Source organism: Nematostella vectensis, chromosome 6 (genome assembly GCF_932526225.1).
Source record: "Nematostella vectensis chromosome 6, jaNemVect1.1, whole genome shotgun sequence".
In the NCBI taxonomy this organism is placed as follows: Eukaryota; Metazoa; Cnidaria; class Anthozoa; order Actiniaria; family Edwardsiidae; genus Nematostella; species Nematostella vectensis.
The window spans coordinates 13,969,821-13,991,719 of NC_064039.1; the positions used below are offsets into that span (position 1 = coordinate 13,969,821).

Genomic DNA, 21,899 nt, shown 5'->3' on the forward strand with positions numbered 1-21,899 from the left:
ATTACGACATCCATCAGTCAAAAGTCTTGAGGTATTTTTATTGGCCAGCACCTGCAGTAGATGGCTTTTAATCCCACCATCTTACTGCCAAAAGTTTGAGGGCAACGAAAAATGGTCAATTCCGCGATACGGAAAAAGATGGCGCCGCGAGTAGTGGGGGTTTTGAAACAACTTTTTGTCCTAATACACGTCCTATGACTTGGGTTGAGGTAATCATATAGGTATCAATCCAGGTGCGAACTGCTGTAAACCCATTTAGAGAGAGGCGGATATATGAGATATATAGTATACAGATATGTAATAACCTGAAATATCTCGTTTAGCTCTACAAGAGGGGTTGCGCTCAGGGCCATTCCAGCCCAAAGGGTGGAGCCAACTACACACAACCCACCGCGCCAGCAGGTACCGGCCACCAGCGAGGACTTAGATGACTACGTCAATTAATTGCTCGAAGCGTTTGCTGCGTGGAGACCAATAGGACAACCTCTCCCCAAGTAAGTAGCTTGCGTAAGCAGTGACCAACCCATCCCCGCGCAAGCTGCGTGAGAGGCCTACGCCAGCGCCACGCCTAACCACGTCTAGAACCCGCTGTGTGATCGGGAAATATTTACGCGGATGGCAAATGGGTGTGCCCCAGATTAACAAGCTAGGTCCCGACTCCATTACTAAAGGGTGTGCGCGGCAATAGCCTGCTTGCAGGCGTTTACCCGGTGTTTTTTGTTTTGTTTTTGCTATGTTTTATCGGTGTTTTCTCTATACGCCGAGTCGTGGCCGCCATCTTGTTTTGTTCTGGCCGCGCGAAAGCTTTGTCACTCGCGCCAAGCTAGCGCGGCCAAAAACAAGATGGCGACCACGACTTAGCGCATAGCGAAAAAACACCGGGTAAACGCCTGAAAGCAGGCTAGCGCGGCAACATCCAGAGAAAGCTTGGACGGTACCAAGTTTCAACCCGCCCTCCGAGTGGATAAGGGTGAGAATGTCTATGGCTTGGTATCGCCATGTGGTACAAGGGAAGAAGACAGTCGTGAACGTGAAGTACAAAGTTGTCCACTTCCTGCGGTGGTCTCTCTGTCACCACCACACCACCGGGTCAAAACCCCACCGAGGAACTTTGGTAGATTGAGGCCTGCACCCATTTCCCAGATTGTTAAAGTGAGGAAACAGAACAACATGGCTATCAATGTGTTTGGCTGGGAGAAAGGTGTACTCGTACACCACATAAGTAAACAGCCTGATGGTGTAGCGCGCGTGAACATACTTCTGTTCGAAAAGGCAGGCAAGCTTCACTACACCTGAACCAAAGACCTGGACCGCCTCCTCTACGACAAGAGCAAACTCCGTGAGCATAAGTGAAACAACGAGAAGACGACTTGTTGGGGGTAGATACCGGGTTTACTTCTCTACGTTGTTACACGGATGAAGGTTTTACAAGGTGTTTACGGTGTATCTACCGCACCCCTTTTATGTGCTCCTAAGACGGCATAGTAAGTAAGTATAGACTTTATTTAGAATGAGGGTAACACATATTATATCCCAGTGATGAATTTTCACGCGTGCTCATTGGTCAATACGGGTCACGTGCACATTTTCACAGGACAAATATCAGGCGATAACCTCCAGCCAAAGTGATATCTGTCCTGTGAACATTTTTGTGCAGTCAAAACCCGCTTTTCGTCTCCTCAATAACTCATTAAACAAACTCCAAGGTTTTCAAAACGCACAAAAAAAAAACGTTTGATTTCTTTTATAGAATTATCATCAATATAATTGTATAGAATTTATCCTGAAACGTGAAAGAAAAAAAAAACAATAAACTTCACAACAGCGCGCGCGATAGTGTCGTCATTCCCGTGCATGTCAGCGCGCGCAGAAGACATTTCAAAATTGAAAACTTTTGATTCAATTTCTATTCCAGCTCTCAGCAGAACAATAAGAAAACCGTCTAGGTGTAAATCTATAAATCGAAATGCAAGTTTTGAGTTCATAGTTTTTGTTCAAATGAAAAATTTGTTGCATGAATTTTTATCTTACGCGAATGGCAAAAATAACAGCGTGCGCTCTTGGCGTCATTCCAGTGCATGTCAGCGCATGCTGCAAAAAACACTTTTTGCATTTTCAGTGTAGTCACTGGGATATAAAATAAATAAACCCCTTCTTTGGCTCGTTGTGGCTCAGCTTCGCTTCTCGGCCAACTGTTTATTTTTCGTACCATTTCTAATCCTTGGACATTATCTGCCGATATCCCAGCCGCCAGAAGGGGTTTATTTAATAAATAGCAACGCTAATAAACTTGTGGCCTTCCCTTAAATATATGATATGTTCAAATAAAACTGTTGAAAATACTGAGATAAACTATATTAAAAATTAACAATAAATAACAAAAATTATATAGTAAAATGATGTAAAAGACGCTGCTCCGAAAATGCCCGATCTCTTAGATTTTTTGAAGGACACAGGCCGTTCGATTCTCCTTGTCGTAAAAGGGAGACTGTTCCAAAGGCGGGTGGCAGAAACGGAAAAAGTCCCCCCCCCCCCCCCCCCCTCTCTCTGTCTCCTTACTGTATTTCGGGCAGCGGAGATTAAAATCCGCATAGCGTGTGGATCTACTTTGTACAAAACTATTAAGAGTCAGGTGTTCACTTAAAAATGAAGGTACGTTACCGTGTATCCGCTTATGTACAAGAGCGCTAATTTTAAAATGTTCGTAAACAGGAATCCAGTCATCCTCGTTCCCAGGGTCCCACCCTCCCCTAGCCCCAGGCGGAAGGGGGATATGAGAGGAAGACCCTGGGAACGAGGATGGAATCCAGCTAAGTCGATTAAAGAGTTCCACAGAGGGTGCGCGCGGTTCTGCAAAAGGAATTACTCTAGCTGCACGCTTTTGTAGCTTGAAAATTCTATATAAAAGTTCTTTGTTACACACGCTCCATACTGCGCTGCCATAATTAAAATTGGTTGTATTAACGCATCATAAAATTGCCTGCGTTGAGCTAATGGTAAAAACGATCTTATTTTTCTTAAAATTGCTATACGGGAGGCCACTTTTTTGCAAATCTTTTCTACATGATCGTTAAACGAGAGTTCGCTATCAACGTGAAGTCCTAGTAGCGTTAGACCTGGCACATTTTCTAGAGCTGTGGCACCGTTTCCCGCCTTGACAGACAGTCCTTCGCTTGTTGTTTTAGCAAGACGCAGTTTAGTTACACACTACATGCTTGCTGTGCTATTGCGCATGTAAATTTTGGTTTCTATAACCTGGCTACACAGTTACCCTAAACCTAGATGATACCTACAGTAACCTACTCGTGAAGTCAGCTACAGCTTTCTGCCGTCAGTTAATGCGCACCAAACGGGAACAGGTGGTCGATTTTCAACTCTCAAGTACCACTTGGAAAAGGATACCGACACACCTATTTTTGGGGTGAACTCACATTGTCCCCCCATCTCGTTTCACAAATTCCTTTTCCGAACGGTTACTTAGTCAGTATAAGTTTGTGAACCAAACAAAAACGCATTTAGCTGTTCCATCAACTTCAGGCAAAGTGGCAGCTATTAAGTCTAAAATAATAAAGTTATTACAAATAGCATGTTACGTTACATCATTTCTGCGAGCGTTGCCTACACTGCTACGCTCGAGAGGACTCACTAGTCCGGGATGTTCGGGACCCGTACGCGGTCGGTAAGAACCTGTGGCTCAAACCCGAAAAGCTCGTCCCTCTGAGATGTATCTGGTAGCCTATCTGGTGAGTCTGATGCTCTTGGTTTTGTGCCCGTGGCGCTTCAGGGCCTGTGATAACGCCCTGGATGTCATCGAACCAAGTTCCACGTCATACCCCCATCGTGGGAGTACTAAAGAGTGTCGTTACCATACTTCGACAAGATGGTTGTAGACGGCAATGCTGTGCCGCATGTCAGAAGAGAGCTGGAGGGCGGGCGTTAACTTAATGGAAGTGGTCAGGCCAGAAGACCCCGATGGCGACCCAGTTCGCCGAGCTGAAGTATGTAACTAGGTGACGTATTCCCATGAAAAAGTTCTGACAACAGTGGGTTACTGATCTCTACCAGATAACGAAGCCTATGGACTATGGCTAAGAACTCCTAAGCAGATGAACACGTAGGTTGAAAGCCCATGGCGGTAGGCCTGATGGCGTAGCCATCAAAGCTTCTGCTGCTTGGATCCAATCGCTTTCAGTAACTTGGAGGTGACCTCAAGCCCTCTGATATAGTTTTTTAGTATATCTAGTCTATGAATTTCGGCCAAATACTGCACCCAACTCTAATGTCAGTACTAGTGTTAGAGAACTGGTGCTGCCGACTAACCGAGCGTAAGTCAGGTTGGACTGTACTGTGAAGTTTACCAGTAGTAGTAACACGATCGGACAGAATCTGGGAGTATCTTGAACAGATCTTTTGTACTCACTGTGAAGTCCTCCGTGCTCTCGTGTCCAGTAAACAAGCATTTCATTTTTCTGGTATTTTTAATACCACAAACATCTAATCGTGACACCAGACACCACACGCATCTAATCGTTGACATCACACACATTTATTCTTTGACATCACACACATCTAATCTTTGACATCACACACATCTAATCGTTGACATCACAAGCATCTAATCTTTGACATCAAACATCTAATCGTTGACATCACAAGCATCTAATCGTTGACATAACACACATTTAATCTTTGACATCACACACATCTAATCTTTGACATCACACACATCTAATCGTTGACATCACAAGCATCTAATCTTTGACATCACACATCTAATCGTTGACATCACAAGCATCTAATTGTTGACATAAAACACATCTAATCGTTGACAACACACACATTTAATCTTTGACATCACACACATCTAATCGTTGACATCACAAGCATCTAATCGTTGACATCACACACATCTAATCGTTGACATCACACACATCTAATCGTTGACATCACACACATTTAATCTTTGGCATCTAATCGCTGGTATCATATACATCTAATCGTTGACATCACAAGCATCTAATTGTTGACATAACACACATCTAATCGTTGACAACACACACATTTAATATTTGACATCACACACATCTAATCTTTGACATCACAAGCATCTAATCGTTGACATCACACACATCTAATCGTTGACATTACACACATCTAATCGTTGACATCACACACATCTAATCGTTGACATCACACACATTTAATCTTTGACGTCACACACATCTAATCGCTGGTATCATATACATCTAATCGTTGACATCACACGCAACTAATCGTTGACTTGTATAAACTGTACAGACTCGTAATGGAGTACTCCTGCTCTTGGTGTAACATCATCTTCGCTCTCGTGTCTGGTCGAGTTGTTGATCTCGCAAGTCTTGCTGCTTGTGACGTAGTTTAGTGATTGACACCTGCGATCCAGCATGCAGAACATAACGCAATCTTCCACCGTGACATCTTGCTCTATTGCGACAGCGTGACGTGATAACGCGTAGTTGTCGTGACCAGATGGTGATATGTACTGGGACATCAAGATGCTTTCATCGTATGGTGTCTTAAGTGCTGAAACAAGAGAGGAAAAACAAGACATTTAAAAAGATTCTGACTTTGATAGCAGGGCCGTAACAGGTCTCGAAATATTGGAGGGGCACAATACAGAAACATTAAGAAAATATTGGGGGTTCACAGCCACGCCCCTACTGGTCATTTCCTTATAATTTTTTAACATATTGGGGGGGGGGGGCACGTGCCCCAGTGCCCCACCCCCTGCTACGGCCCTGGATAGTAAATAAATCGATGAGATGTTGTAGCTATGAGTACCTGCAGTGCAGTATCTTGCCTCCACATCAAACTTCAGCGCTTTAAGTCTGTAAACGTAGAATCCATGGCAACGGCGGACAAAGATTTGCGTCTGAAAACGGCAGCAATCGCCGTCCCAGTGAAAACACACTGTCCGCTGAACAACGTTATCGCGGATGCTGGGATGAGGTTCCGTCATCCATCCAGTGGCCTTGGTGTTGCAGCGATGGGTAGGTACGCACGACTCGGCGAGCTAATGGTGGGGTGGAAGAAATATTAACTGCTTTCCTTTTAATGAAAGAATAAAGTAGAACTCACACGGTCGTAGCTAGGTGATACGCAGGGGGCACGAACTTAACCATCACCTCGACCGCTAAAAAGTATGTAGAATACGAATATTTAGAATAAAACAAAACTCGCAGGCTTGTAACTAGGGAGGGCACAGGGACTGTTACAGGCTCGTTGCTAGAGAGGGGGGGTAGGGGTGCAGGATGGCACGAGCACACGACCCTAAACTCGAACGCAGAAACATGGATATCATAATCAGCGTTTTGGTTGTACACGACAAAAACAAAAAGGTGCATGTGTGGAATAAAATTTACCTAACATGATTGCCTTCTGCAACCATGGCAAGTCCATAGGCTTTATATGGGACGATTTCTTTCTACGCGGGTTGTTAAAGACGAGGGAGACTGTGTTAACTACACAGCTGGCGTGTTGAATTTGCAGAAAAAAAATTATGCTCGTTTATTATGTAACGAGTCTCTGTATGGGGAGCTACTGTTGTATTGATGTTCCAGTCATTGGTACCCTCCCCCCCCCCCCCTCCATATTGTTCTTTGAATAAGAAACTTTCAAAAACGTTCTAAATGATGCTTCTATCGCCCTTGCCGCTGCTATATTTTTTGAAAAAGGGGCCATTTTCATTGTACCACCGCTGCAACTAAATCGAGAGTTGTAATCTAAAAAATGCCCATGCAGTCTTAGCTTAAGACCAGCGGTCTGAGTTCGTCGAGATTTCTCGGAAAAATGAAGTTTGGGTGCCCTAGCTCAAAATTAAACTGGTAATAGGTATGGGTGACCATGATATCCTGTGAAAGTTTGAAGCAATTTGGATAAATATTTTTGGCGATAGAAGCCGAAAAGTATTTTTTCGTCTCCCGCACCCGGATTTGAGACAATTTACGTGGTTGTTAGAAAAAGACTAAAAACCGGTTCGCAACGCGTGATAAAACATTTGAAGCTTATATAAACCTAAAGAATGGATAATAAGGAACTCCCAGGCTGAAGGATAAGCTGTTCTGTCAGCACCTTATTATTTTACGCGATTTTATTTTATTTTATGTTTTTAGATGACTTTGAAAAGCCTTGAAATAATCGTGTAATATCGTCGATGAGATGTGGATTTGGCAAAAATGTTTGCAGTCATCGAAAAGAGCATCATTTCTACTTTTGATATGTGAAATAAAATTTAGGGGCAAATAAAATCCGACTTTTTTACAAGCCGAAATATGACCCCCACTTGACCCTAATTATAAACAAATGCCGACACTCACTTTTTAATGCCTTGCTACCAAAAACTTATAAATAACAATTAAAACTCCCCAAAAAAAGGATGCAATATAATTCTTGAAAATACTGGTATTTGATCAAATATTCTTGTCTCTCTGATGTTTATATGCTTTTCAAGATTATATTTTCATAACATTTTAAAGTACAATCCCCATGCATGATAATTATTATCGGCACTAAAAACTTCCGGTTCTTTATTCTTCCGCTTCATGAGCATCACAAAACTTTTTCCCACGAAAGTTATTCTTAAATCGTCCTATATTTATTTCTATCCATCCCTCGTTCTATAAGCATTATAATATTTTCTTTCGTTCCCTACTTTCGTGGACTAGAAACGCGTACCATCTTCTGCTGTCGTGTTGTTATGCAAATTCGAGGAGTTAATTTATTCAACAAGCGTTCATACAAAGAAATCAAGAAAAAATAACAGTTGAAGCTTTTCTACTATTGTTTATGATATAACCAACCAATTTCCATTCCCCAGGTAAATTCCAACCAATTTCCATTCCCCAGGTAAATTGAGTTATAAAAAGAAAGTAAGAAAAAATAACAGTTGATGCTTTTACTATTGTTTTCAATACTACCAAAAAAATTCCATTCTTGTCAAGGAGCATATCTCCATAAAAGCTCCCTAGGTAAATTTTGAGGTTACTTTTCTGTTTTCATTTTTTCGCGCGTTAACTTAGGGCCTAATCGCACTAGGAGAACAAAATTTGTCTGGCCGGGATAAACAGCCGTCCAAATTTTGTCCTAGCCAATCGATTGGCTTGTTAACCAGTAAAAAAAATCGCTTTCACTATTCACTTTACCGGCATACTACAAGCAAGACAACGCAGGATTCTATCATTGCGCGTAAGGTGCAGTAAACGCTTATTGCAAGCAGGTAATTACTCTCTATAAGCGCTTCTTTACTTTGACAAAGTCTCAGGCAGGAGATCATAGGACCAGAGGACTGAGGAGGGGGGGAGGTGTTGCTTGCTCAACCATAAGTACCATTTGGAAGAATAATATTTGAAAAGCCTTCAATAAGGGGGGGAGGGGGGGCGTTTACCCGGTGTATTATAGCCACCATCTTGGATTTGAGCAAAAATAAAAAAACGAGGGGAGTGGGAGGGGAAGAGGAGAGAGAGCCTTCAAGCCGCATCCTGACCAATCGATTTCAACGTTTCCGGGCTCGTTCAGTGACGGTGAATTCGATGACATCAAGCGTGCTGTCAAGCGCAGGGCGAACGCCGCTGAGCCAGAACCCGCAGTCAACAACGAGGAAGAGCCTACCACAAAGCTATTCAGCTGTCCAGTGCGTGAAAGGCTATACACGCTTGGCTTGGTTAGACCGGCACACACTATACGGCAAATGCGAGTTTGACAAAGAAGGGGAATGCATATCTTTGCCCGGGGGGGGGGGGGGGGGGGGGTACTCTCTAAAAATGTAGACTGCCATCTCTTAGGGGGTGTTGGAGGATTTTTCAGATTTTGCTTTCTCTTAGGGTGTAAAATTCGTCCAACTGCTATTCCTAAGTGGGTGTTAAACGGTTTTTTTTTTTTTTTTCGATTCTGCTATCCCTTAGGGGCAAAAATTCCTTCGACCTCACCCAATTTTCCATCTCTTAGAGGAAATAATTTCTGTTGACCACGCCTAAAGTGCCATCCCTAACGGGTTACAATCAATTTTGCCGACGATCACCCCCGTCTGTTTTTATCGGAGTCCCCCTTCCCGGCAAGCTTGGCTACCACCAAAAAGTAGTCGGGGGGTGGAGGGGGGCGTACCATTAATTGGGAATGAAGTGATAGAATCAACAAGCTGCATCTCTATACAGGGGAACGCCGATTAAATCAGCGAGTTCCTATTACCGGGCCATGTACAGGTGTATTATTTACGAAAATAACACAGGGTGCGGAGGCAGTAGAGGCTGCGGAGGAGGCAGCCGCCTACTTCCGTACGAGAGCTGCCATCCTAGATGAATGCCAACTAAATCACCCAATAGAAGCGAACGGCATCGACCTGTGCCACTTATACTCCAGGTCCAGGCTCACCTTTCTTTCAGTGGCCACCCTTCCCACTATCTGCAAAGAGCTGGAGCTTCAAGTGCCCGGAGCAACCCGACGCAAAGCTTCTTTTGTAGCCACGCTCGTGGATGTTATTCGAAGATGTAGTTGCGCAAAATAAATCCACGATTTCTTGGGTCCCGATTATATTTTTTTCATGGTTACATGAAATAGATTTCTGAGTCGGTAATCCTGTGTTCTGTTGTGAAGACCAGAGTAAGTTTTTACACTTCTCTCTTTTACTAAAAAGGAAAACAGCTTACGGTGAGAGGCCTCAATATCGCAAATGTCTCAGCGTTCTTGCATAATTTGTATTTTTATTTGATCAAATTTGTAGTTGAACAAAGGCTTTGAAAATAAGCAAATTTTGACAATTTGATCAAGCTTTTTGTTTAATTACAATTTAAAACTGTACAAAATTATGTCAGTATCGCTTGTTAATTAAATAAAAACATGCAAAACTCTCATTTTCTTCTTTTGGACGTTTTTCTTTTTAATAAGTAATTATCAGAAAAGTCTTATTGCAGTCATGGTGAGGTATTTTATGCTTGTCGCTTTGTTTGTCACGCTTTAATTACGTATGCATGGCAGTAAACAAAATAGTATCACGCGAGCCTAAAAATCGCAATTTAATGCAATAAATGCTATGAAATTATTACCATTAAATTTTAGTATTGCCGACAGTACATTTCTTTTGATTTGAGCGCTCTTTCTTGTTTTTCTGGAGATTTGAAGGCGTTGTTTGAATGCGGAAAACCGATACAGTAGTCGGCATTTGTTTATAATTAGGGTCAAGTGGGGGTCATATTTCGGCTTGTAAAAAAGTCGGATTTTATTTGCCCCTAAATTTTATTTCACATATCAAAAGTAGAAATGATGTTCTTTTCGATGAATGCATTCTTTTTGCCAAATCCACATCTCATCGGCGATATTACACGATCATTTCAAGGCTTTTCAAAGTCATCTAAAAACATAAAATAAAATAAAATCGCGTAAAATAATAAGGTGCTGACAGAACAGCTTATCTTTCAGCCTGGGAAATCCTTATTATCTATTCTTTAGGTTTATATAAGCTTCAAATGTTTTATCACGCGTTGCGAACCGGTTTTTAGTCTTTTTCTAACAACCACGAAATTGTCTCAAATCCGGGTGCGGGAGACGAAAAATTACTTTTCGGCTTCTATCGCCAAAAATATTTATCCAAATTGCTTCAAACTTTCACAGTATACTGAGGTCAACCATACCTATTACCAGTTTAGTTTTGAGCTAGGGCGCCCAAACATCATTTTTCCGAGAAATCTCGACGAACTCAGACCGCTGGTCTTAAGATTTGCAAAACCTGAAAGGTACCATTTGGGGAAATAGTAAAAAACATATATCATTTTTGAAATTGTACCTGCATGGGTGCTGACCCCGCTTCGTATCGCCGCCATTCCGTCTCATTGATATCACCGTCGTTGCTATAGCTCCCTGTGACTTTATATGTGACAGCTCGTGTGGGATGATTTTTGGTCTGGTGATCTCGACACATCTTGAGGTGACCTGAATTGTAGGGAAAAATATAAACCAGAGAATAGGTCAAGTGGTTTTTACAGGCGTTGCCAGGAACGAGTGGATTATATAGAGCAACGTTGTCTTGTGAAGTCTGCTCAAAATTTGAATAAATCACACATTTTGCAACGGCTAAATAGAACGCATGTGACATACCAGGCCTTTTTTATTTATCTATTCCTTCTCTCATTTATTCTTTTTTATTTATTTATTTTTTGTTTGTTTATTTAGGTATTCATTTATTTATCCGTTCATTTATTTAGGCATTCATTTATGTATTTGTTTACAGGTAAGCAATGGCTCTCTCAGCCAATCAGCGACGTGAACATTGTTTATTTTTTAACGTGAATTCATGGGAAATGACAGTCAACACTTACTAAGATGCTTAACAGGAAACTGGTACAAGTCAGAGCCGTGTTTGTTGGACACGATGCACTCCAATGTCAAGTCCCTATACGCTAGTGTCCGAAAATGACGACTTGAACCGTTTTGGTGAACTTTGCCATTTAGTACCCAGGCTACATCTGGCACAGGGTACCCAAACGCCTCAGGGCATGTAAAGTTTGCAAAAGTAGCTTCAATGTCGTAGATTTCATGCACCTCTTGTGGTGGGGGTTTGTTGAGGATCACAGCTGTTGACGAGAAAGAAGAATTATTTGTTTTACCCGTAAAGCACACCCTTCCCACTATTCCAATAGGCCTTTCGAGCTATAAGCTCGCGTGCGCATTCCAATAGAAACCTTTCTCACTACCGTCATGCATCAAATAAAGCGCGCGCTGCATGACGGTAGTCGAGGTAGGTTTCCCTGTAGAGTGCGCGCGCATGCTAATAGCTGGAATGGCCTAGTGATTACAAATTACTATTGATTACAAACATGGAACATGTCAACCACACAAAGTTCACAAACAGGGTCATCCTAGCATTGAAAGGTTCTTCACCATCTTCTCTTTACAGCGAGAGTTACCCTTCTCCGGCACGACCCAAATTCTGCATCATATGCACGCACAAATAAAGGGGCAAATATCCAGTGTCTCCAGTTCCTCTCCCCTATGTTACCTTTACTGTCCATAGACCTCCACCTCAAACAGGATGAGTGTCATGTTAGCTTTTACTAGATACATGAACAGATAGAGGCTCAAATATAAAGTATCTCCATTCCCCATTCTCTCCACAAAGTTACCTTAATCTCGATAGGAAACTCTTGTAAACACGCAGCGCGCGTACACATATACAAGCACACGTACTTATGCTCGCGGTTAGCCCCACCCACAGGGCCAGTACCAGTCAGAAATCCCCCCCCCCACACACACACACACACACACGTACCTTTGCTCTCAGAGTACACCTCCACCTCACACAGGGTGAGTACCAGTTAAAATTCCCCATCAACCCCTCCCCCCCCTCAAACACACACACACGTACCTTTGGTCTCGGAGTAGACACCTTTGCGTACGTACCTTTGCTCTCGGAGTACACCTCCACCTCACACAGGGTAAGTAACATACTAGCTCCCACCAGACGCACGTTCACACAGCGTCCTGAACTCCTCGGCTTGCAGTATATGGATACCTTTTGCAGTGTTGCCATGGAGAACATGTCTCCACAGCGAGGGTTGGTGTTGCCGTTATCGGTCAGAGAGTCACCTGGGGGAAGACATCAACCCTGGCTCAGGAAGAAGAGTAATTTCTAAACAGTTCGCACAATATGTACTGCGCATTATTGGTCCCAATTATTTATGAATAAATATTATACGATTACAAGAACTGACCGTAAATTTGTGAATGTGATTTTCATTTATTATCTTTACAGTAGCAGTGATTTTCTCAGATAACCTGACTCATGGCCTCATTGACACATACTGTTGATGTCTCTATGTGATGAGTCATCATCTAACAACTTATTTTCAGCTATCAACTTCATCAGGATATAGAACATTTCAATTCTTTATATAATAAAGACCTTACAAAGAAATTGTTACGTGGGAAGAAATAATAAAAAACGATAAGAATATCCTACTTATCGATAGATTGAAAAGAAAACGTTATAAAAACCCAGTCCACATTCAATGACAACGTCTGTAGATGGAAAATTAATGCAAACGGATAAGCATCATTCGTTTTTTCTCGCCCTTTGGGAGTTTCATACCTCTTCCAGGGGCCCAATAAGGCCTATATAAGACATTTTCTCCTGTAGTTTTAGTAATGTCTCATACATTTATTGTATTTTTGGCTGCTGGAAGGGGGGGACTGGTCCCCTGCTACGCCCCTGCCTTTCTATAGGATTTTGCCCGAGCGAATGCCAATTCCAGAGGAGCTAGTTCAATGTGTGAGAATCGCCTAGATCACGTGATCTGAGCGGCCAATCAGAATCGTTCCAGCGACTTTTTAATAGTATACATTTATAAAAAATTCATACAGAACTCCTAGTAATGTAAATGAGTGTAGTAGTAGTCTAGTAGTAGTACACCACTCACCAACTCTGACTTCAACGTTGAATAGTCTATTTGCAATATCTAAACGATTCACCAGGAACACTTCCGAGACTGGTTGAGTAGTGCCCAGGTCCACGCGCCACCAGGGATTAGTATGCCAATCAGTGTGTGTGCAGCTTCTCCCTCTGTAAAAGTCCCCGTCAGTGTTCCCATCAACAGCTCGAGAAGCATCACCAGAATGATTAGTAGTGGACTGGGCAGTAGATTTGCTCAATGCTAGATTCGCTAGAATTAGATAAAAGTCCCCGTCAGTGTTCCCATCAACAGCTCGTGAAGCATCACCAGAATGATCAGTAGTGGACTGGGCAGTAGATTTGCTCAATGCTAGATTCGCTAGAATTAGATAAAAGTCCCCGTCAGTGTTCCCATCAACAGCTCGAGAAGCATCACCAGAATGATTAGTAGTGGACTGGGCAGTAGATTTGCTCAATGCTAGATTCGCTAGAATTAGATAAAAGTCCCCGTCAGTGTTCCCATCAACAGCTCGTGAAGCATCACCAGAATGATCAGTAGTGGACTGGGCAGTAGATTTGCTCAATGCTAGATTCGCTAGAATTAGATAAAAGTCCCCGTCAGTGTTCCCATCAACAGCTCGTGAAGCATCACCAGAATGATCAGTAGTGGACTGGGCAGTAGATTTGCTCAATGCTAGATTCGCTAGAATTAGATAAAAGTCCCCGTCAGTGTTCCCATCAACAGCTCGTGAAGCATCACCAGAATGATCAGTAGTGGACTGGGCAGTAGATTTGCTCAATGCTAGATTCGCTAGAATTAGATAAAAGTCCCCGTCAGTGTTCCCATCAACAGCTCGAGAAGCATCACCAGAATGATTAGTAGTGGACTGGGCAGTAGATTTGCTCAATGCTAGATTCGCTAGAATTAGATAAAAGTCCCCGTCAGTGTTCCCATCAACAGCTCGTGAAGCATCACCAGAATGATCAGTAGTGGACTGGGCAGTAGATTTGCTCAATGCTAGATTCGCTAGAATTAGATAAAAGTCCCCGTCAGTGTTCCCATCAACAGCTCGAGAAGCATCACCAGAATGATTAGTAGTGGACTGGGCAGTAGATTTGCTCAATGCTAGATTCGCTAGAATTAGATAAAAGTCCCCGTCAGTGTTCCCATCAACAGCTCGTGAAGCATCACCAGAATGATCAGTAGTGGACTGGGCAGTAGATTTGCTCAATGCTAGATTCGCTAGAATTAGATAAAAGTCCCCGTCAGTGTTCCCATCAACAGCTCGAGAAGCATCACCAGAATGATTAGTAGTGGACTGGGCAGTAGATTTGCTCAATGCTAGATTCGCTAGAATTAGATAAAAGTCCCCGTCAGTGTTCCCATCAACAGCTCGTGAAGCATCACCAGAATGATCAGTAGTGGACTGGGCAGTAGATTTGCTCAATGCTAGATTCGCTAGAATTAGATAAAAGTCCCCGTCAGTGTTCCCATCAACAGCTCGAGAAGCATCACCAGAATGATTAGTAGTGGACTGGGCAGTAGATTTGCTCAATGCTAGATTCGCTAGAATTAGATAAAAGTCCCCGTCAGTGTTCCCATCAACAGCTCGTGAAGCATCACCAGAATGATCAGTAGTGGACTGGGCAGTAGTTTTGCTCAATGCTAGATTCGCTAGAATTAGATAAAAGTCCCCGTCAGTGTTCCCATCAACAGCTCGTGAAGCATCGTTGCTAAGATAAACAGTACTCTGGGTCGTAGGTTTTTTCAACGCAAGATTCACTAGAAATTAAAACAAAATATAACGCCAGATTTTTAGATAATATTCCTGCATATTTGCATATATGCATTATGGTTTATAGCGGAGCACTGACGCGGCCCAAAGCGCCCCCTAAAGGTACACAATACCTAAGATAAAGAAATAAGAGAATAAAAAAGTGAAGGGGGGCAAAAAAATAGTCACATGGTGTGTGAGGTCATCAAGAACCAAAATATTCTCAACTCATCAAAAGCAAAAGTATTCACATCTCATCACCTCGTCCCCAGGGTCTTCTGGGTAATTTTCAGTATCTGACGCCATATTGCAAATAACCCAGGGGACGAGGTTGCACATCTCAAATAGAAACATCTTTAGACACTCAAACTTGGTAGGGGCCATTCAGAGGCACCATTAGTTTGATGATGAAGATGCTGCAATACAAATACCCTAAAAGAGACTCGTTCCTGAATGTCCACGATGAGAGATCATTAACTGTAAGGTTCCATTAAACCATAGCATTGCAGATGTGTTTGTCACGTCGAAGGGTTGAAAAGCGATGCATAGTGGTCCCATCTCCTCTCCTACACCCTCCCCCTTCCGCCCCATAGATGAAATCTTTTTCAACTGTTGATTAAGTTTGGTCATCCTCACATTTATTCTAGTACAGGGTTGATCAGCAGGAGGTAAGACCAAGTACTAGTCAAATGCGAAGGGGAGAAGGGAAACTTGGGAGCCGAGGGATGCTAGGGGGAGGAGAAAAGATGGAGATACCTAGTAAAAAAAGGTTTGAGACGTGTTTCAAAGTGAATGAGTGGATAGCCAACCTTACCCCTACACGTCTACGTAAGGTTGCTTTAAGGAAGTGGATGGTTTGGTGTGTTCAAATCAATTGACTAGTACTTGGTCTTACCTCCTGATGATAAAACCCTGTACTAGAATACACGTGAGGCTGCTTAACCTTTCAAAGAGCTCTATGAAATATCCTATTACTTATTTACTGTCATTTATCACATATTTACGGAATGTTTTAACCTTTTGTTGTTTTCTCATTGAGTTGTAACCTACTTCCCGTATCACAACCATTATTCCCCTTTTATGTTCCCCTTCTCCCCAGGTGCCATTGTACGAATATCCGCTTTTAACAAAAAACTTGTGGGTTAGAGGCATAAAAGTTCCTGCAACTGTCATTAAAATCGATCGTATGTTTTCGCACCAGACAGAGGAACAATAAGGAGGAAAACGATGTACCTTTGTAAGTTCAAGCCTAAGACTACTGGGAAAAGTAACAAGCAAGCAGACCAACATTCGAAGACAAAACCAGAACCAGAGCATTGCGACACTCCAATAGTTAGCAAAACAGCCAACAGAACAGCTAAAAAACGGCTAATATAGTCACAAGAAGTGGACGTGAAAATAAACCTCCCAAGTTTTTTTATGTATGAGCAATAGCCATAAGAACGTTGTTTGTTAGTTCTAAGACATTGAACTGTTTTTTATCTGTATATCCTAGGATGGAAATCATCTTTAGAAAGGGAGATGTTATGTTTTCAATAGTCACGTGACTAGAGCACATTCTTACGCTATTACGGTAATCGTAAGATGTCTGCTGAGTAAACACGTTGTGGTCTAATATGCCTTATTCGTATAAATACAAGACATAGCAAAAATTACCCGCGAGAGGTCTTAAGTTTGGCCATAACCTCGCATATCATAGGTTTGCTGTATGGCCCAAGGAATAAAGAATAAGGCATAGGGACCTCGACAAAGCTCAACACCCTTACCTCCCTCCCTAGGGATTTTGGTTACCTGTCGGGTTCCGGTTCACCATGACCTCGCATATCTCAAGTCTGTTATTTACTCCAGGGATGTATAGTACGACATAGCGACCTCGCAGACCCGGTCTGCAGTAGATGGGCTTGCTGATAGGTCCCGTGGTTATTTTACTCCCACACATAGGGTTCCCTGTTCCGTTATTCACCAGGCTGTCTCCTGATATGACATGAGATTGTTGATTTTAAATGCATAAACTAAAATGTCCAGGGCCGCGCAACAAAAAGTAGTGACTGGACCTAGGATGGCACTATGGATGTAGATGGTAAAGAATGTTGTTCGTCTTTCATTTTAAAAAGATTCTACAAAAAAAAAACACCTACATTTTGTTTACTTGACTAGCGGATACAAATGGTTAGCATTTTTGCGAGAGGAGGGGGGGCTGAATTTGGAATTCGTCACCGCGGCCGCTGGAAAAAAAACTGGTCTTACCAGCTATGATTCTGATAAGTATAAAATGAATTGCATTTATTAACTATTCATTATATTTCTTGAATTCCCACCAGTTATACTGGTGCGAAAGGCACATCAGAGCTAGCTCCAAATCAAGTACCCCATTGAGTGTATTGTTAGTAAGCATTGTAAGCACTTTCATTGAGGGTGGTCACTGCCAGAGGGTTTATGATGCTCATCTAAAACTAAATCAACAATTATAAAAAACAACAATTATGATGTTCACCTAAGACTAAATCAACACGTACCCACTCTGACTTCCAGTCCTGCCAGCATTTCTGGGCAACAATCTCTCCTTGATATGATAAACACTTCGTCCACCACGTGGGTCCGTCCGAGGTCCACCCGCCACCACCCTCCGTGAGTAGGGTCTGGGGAGGTCGCAAAGCACCAGATGGTAGACCCAGTGGCAAAAGTCGACATGTTTACCCCATCCACAGCGAGATGAGGAGGTGCTTTGCCGCCTAATATATTCAAGGATGCAGTGGGCTGGCGAAGAGCTAGGTTCCCTGTATTTTCATAAAAAGAAAATAGCAAAAACGGGGCATTTAGATATTTCAAAACACAAAACCCGAATCTCCTATTCCCCCAACAATCGTTCAACTATGTGGACAGTAATAGGCAAAATAAAAGACTAGAATATTATTATTACCATGACATCATTTTAAAGCAAAAAAAATAAAGCCGTTAAGGAAAAGTTCATTTATCATCCCGAAGGGATAAAATTAGGTGCCCCCCACCCCAAGATAGATAGATATTTTATTGGAACTTTGTAAATGGTTTACAACATGACATGACATGATTATAAGGTAGTCTAATTTATAATTCATTTTAAAGTCTGTATATGTTCATAGCCTATTTGTTATTATTGTGTTTGCTCTCATTGAAAAGACTTATGCTTCCCAATATTTTCGCCCCCCCCCCCCCCCCCCCCCCCGCTCCCTCCTGGAAACCTAAGAAAGAAGGAGTAAAGGAAGGAACGGCAATAACAATGTCAAAGAAAAGCGAGTAAGAGATTAGCTGAAGCTGGTCAGAAGGTGGAGGGGAAGGAATTCGCTGAAAACATTAATCCGGAAAAAGTGTACCCAATTTTTCAAAGGTGCCACTAAATCCAGGTTGTCAACCTGATAAAGGTTGATGCTATAAATGAGGCAGAAAAAGGAAGGCTTTTCGTTTTTCTCCTTGCGAGAAAAGCGCAGCACGAGAAAGAAAAGAAAGAGAGAGAGAGGAGAACAGCATATTAGATATGAGCGAGGATGTTGATAACAAAGAATGAGCAGCGACATATAGCATCAAGACGTTTTGTTAATATTTTGAATATGGAAGATAAGCTCTTTATAAATATTATATAGTGAAAACCATATGAAAAAATGCATATAGGGTGTATACAGGTTTCCATTGCATAGGTAAAGTGTGGCTTAATACCTATTCTAAACTCCTGGTTGGTGCATTCCAAATAACTGCCCCCAAACCAAGACTGATTTGGCACTGGAGGGCCATTTGAGTTCTTTTAGTAAGCCTGTCACAGTCCCTGGTTCATAAACGTAGCAGTTCTTTGCGAATCTTGCCGCTCTCCTTTGTACGCTCTCTAGGTCCTTTATTTGCTTCTGGATATGTGGATCCCACACACTAGAAGCAAATTCCACACGTGGGCGCACGAGGGTAGTGTACGCTCTTTCTCGAACAAAATCAGGGCAAGCCCCAAGATTTCTCCTTATAAAACCGAGTGATTTGTTAGCCTTTCCAACAATATTAGTGACATGAGTGTTCCAGTTCAGATTTGAGGACAACTCTACACCCAAGTATGGGTGGCTCAAAAAGCATCGATCTCCACAGGGGCCGGGGTAAAAAATTCCGTTGTTAAGAGCGTGCGGCTTGTTATGACACTATCTTACGTTCTGTAATCAACATCACCCAATCAGAATCCGCTATTTTGCATACGTCATTCACCCCTTGCTGGCTGCCTGGGATGTCGCCGACTTGTACTGGTTCTCGTTGGATTGTACCGGTTGCATTTTCTTAGCGAATCTCCGTGATTTTAGGGAATTTTATCGAATTTTAGTGATCAAATCAAAATGATCTCCAAGAAATTTGTTGTTGTGGAGTGGCTGAACAACGCAGAGGATCGTTGCGAGTTAACAGTTCTCAGGGGAAGTGAAGTTTTGCGCCAGGGTGGTTTGGTATCGGTGGTATTCATTGCATTGCAGCAGATAACACACCAAGACTTTACGAGGCAGAAGTGTTGCAAAACTTCGGTAAGTCGAAGTTAGGCTTCTTTGTTTTTATCGTTTTACTTTATAAAATAGAGACCTTACGCAAGGACGTCCTGACAGCGCAAAGAACGCGAAAATAGGAAAATGCCGTTCTAGATTTGCCGTCGCGGACGACACGCCGTGTTGTGTGAGCAGTTCGTGAGCGCGCGCGCCATTCTTGATGCCGTCCCGTTCTTGCGTAAGGTCTCTAATATAATAATAGAACTAAGCAACGGTAGCGCAGAGAATATTTCGGGTATTCAGTCTGAGTTCCTACGGTATTTCTCCTCATGCTCACATTCGCATTGGCTTTTGTTTCTTGAGGAACGTCGATGCTATTATCTTTTGCGGCATTGTCTGGCTCGATTTTGGATTTCTTTCCTCCGTGATTTGTAAATACTCTTGCTTTTGGTGGCGGACGTTTGGAAGCACAAGCAGCTTTACAGTTCTAAACTACGGAGTACATTCTTATAAAAGCATGAAGTATTTGAACCCAGGGCGACGGTAGACCTCGACGGCGTTTCGTTCTATTTTGTAACGGGCCGTAAGAAGTAAGAGCGTGCAGCACCTCTGTATTATGACTTCAGTGCTAAAACTCGGAGCAATTTCAGAATAATATCTCAACTTGCAGTTTTTTTATTTGGATTTCAGACTCACAGCGCAAGGCAAGCAGTTTGAAAACGAGCTGCTTGAGGGAGGCAACGACAGCGTTGACCGAGGTAACATTATAAGAATAGGAAAATCCACAGAATATTAAATGCATTCTTCGCATCCCTTACGTGAATGTTTTTGTTAGTTAATTTACCTTCACACAATTGATAATACTTTGCTAAAATAGTATATTAGTGTTAATGTAATGTTATATACCTAGAAGTAACGTAAAGTAAACACTTAAGGATACTGTAGACCCGGGCGGTAATTACCCCGATCGTCCCGGCAAAACGCGCTTAATTTTAAGTGCTTTTGTCTGGTCCAAAGTGGTTAAACTTAATTAAACAAGAGGTAAAAAACCTGAAAAGAAAACTCAAGGTGAGTTTACACCGTGTGATTATGCTGAAGTTGCAATACTTATGACAAAAACGAAATGGTTGTTGTTGCTTAAACGGCGGCTTCGGTATTCTGAATCCACTCCCTGGATATGAGGAATTTGGCTCTCAAACATAGGAAATATTTAGGCACAAATTTAAATTCGGTACTTTTCTCGTGCCCGGCCTGGATTTTATGATTTTGTTAATTATGTATCATATATTAGTAGCCGAATGCAGTGAATATAACACTATCAGCAAGTAGTTTTGGATTTTTTAAAGGCTGTGACTGTGCGGTTTTTGCACATTGTAATAGTCCTCTCCGCTGTTATCACATAAAGAATATTGTTTTTTTTTTGTATTTTTTATAGGTTTACAAAGATGTTCCTGCAGAGGATCAGCCCAGTCCAGTGGTACGTCGATAAAACATAAAACAAACAATATAACCGGAACAGAGAACTCGTATAGACTATATACACGCCTGATTGCTTATACACCGATTTTAGCTGTTTTCAATTAATTGTTCAATTTATTCTTTACAGTCACAACAAAAGCAGAAAATTAAATATCTGTCAAAGCCCCTGGAAGGGGTGAAGAGGCTCCTGTCAGACCTCTTTACCGAAGAAGAGCTCATGCGGTGCACACTGAAGGGGAAGGGAAGGACCAGCAACAAGATGCAGATAATTTATGGTAATTCACAACAGTGCGAGAAATGCAGAAAGGTATCACTTACTTAACTGCAACTATCATTATTTTTGCAGGTGCAATGAGGGGAAATTACGGAATGACTGATGAGAAAATGGACCAGCTGATTAGAAATCAGCAAAAATCCTTAAAAGACAAAACCAAAAAAGTCTTCAGTAAAGCTAAGTGAAATGTCCATTGTTGGTGTAAAATGTCCGCTTAAGTAGGTTTTTTAATCATAGAGATATTTTAGCTTGCCTTGCACTTTTTGTTGTATACCAACTTTTTGTCGAATTTGGTTTTGTCTTTTAACGATTTTTGCTGATTTCTATAACGTTATAGAAGTCACTGTTCACGTTGTATCCGAAAATTATAAAGTTGATTATCAAATTTTGAGATAATTGTAAATTTGTTCTGTATTCTAAAAATAAAATTATTTGCTGGAAAATATTGCTAGCTATTTGTAATAGATTACCGGATA

General features: G+C 42.0%; 1 protein-coding gene and 1 long non-coding RNA gene across 5 annotated transcripts in view; one reads left to right on the forward strand and one right to left on the reverse strand.

Annotated features, from left to right (window-relative positions):
• Positions 1-1,373: 1,373 nt before the first annotated feature.
• The window catches only part of LOC5506716, a 133,963-nt gene continuing 113,437 nt past the window's right edge, over positions 1,374-21,899 (reverse strand). For all 4 annotated transcript variants that reach the window (XM_048729527.1, XM_048729530.1, XM_048729528.1 and 1 more), the window contains one exon: positions 1,374-5,562. In XM_048729527.1, coding sequence (XP_048585484.1) covers positions 5,270-5,562 — 293 coding nt within the window. In that variant the 3' untranslated portion in view covers positions 1,374-5,269. The remainder of the gene's footprint in view (positions 5,563-21,899) is intronic.
• Positions 19,274-21,866, forward strand: LOC5511461. The gene is made up of 5 exons (XR_007312090.1): positions 19,274-19,712; positions 20,361-20,428; positions 21,106-21,147; positions 21,277-21,424; positions 21,496-21,866. It is a non-coding gene; the product is annotated as an uncharacterized LOC5511461 (long non-coding RNA).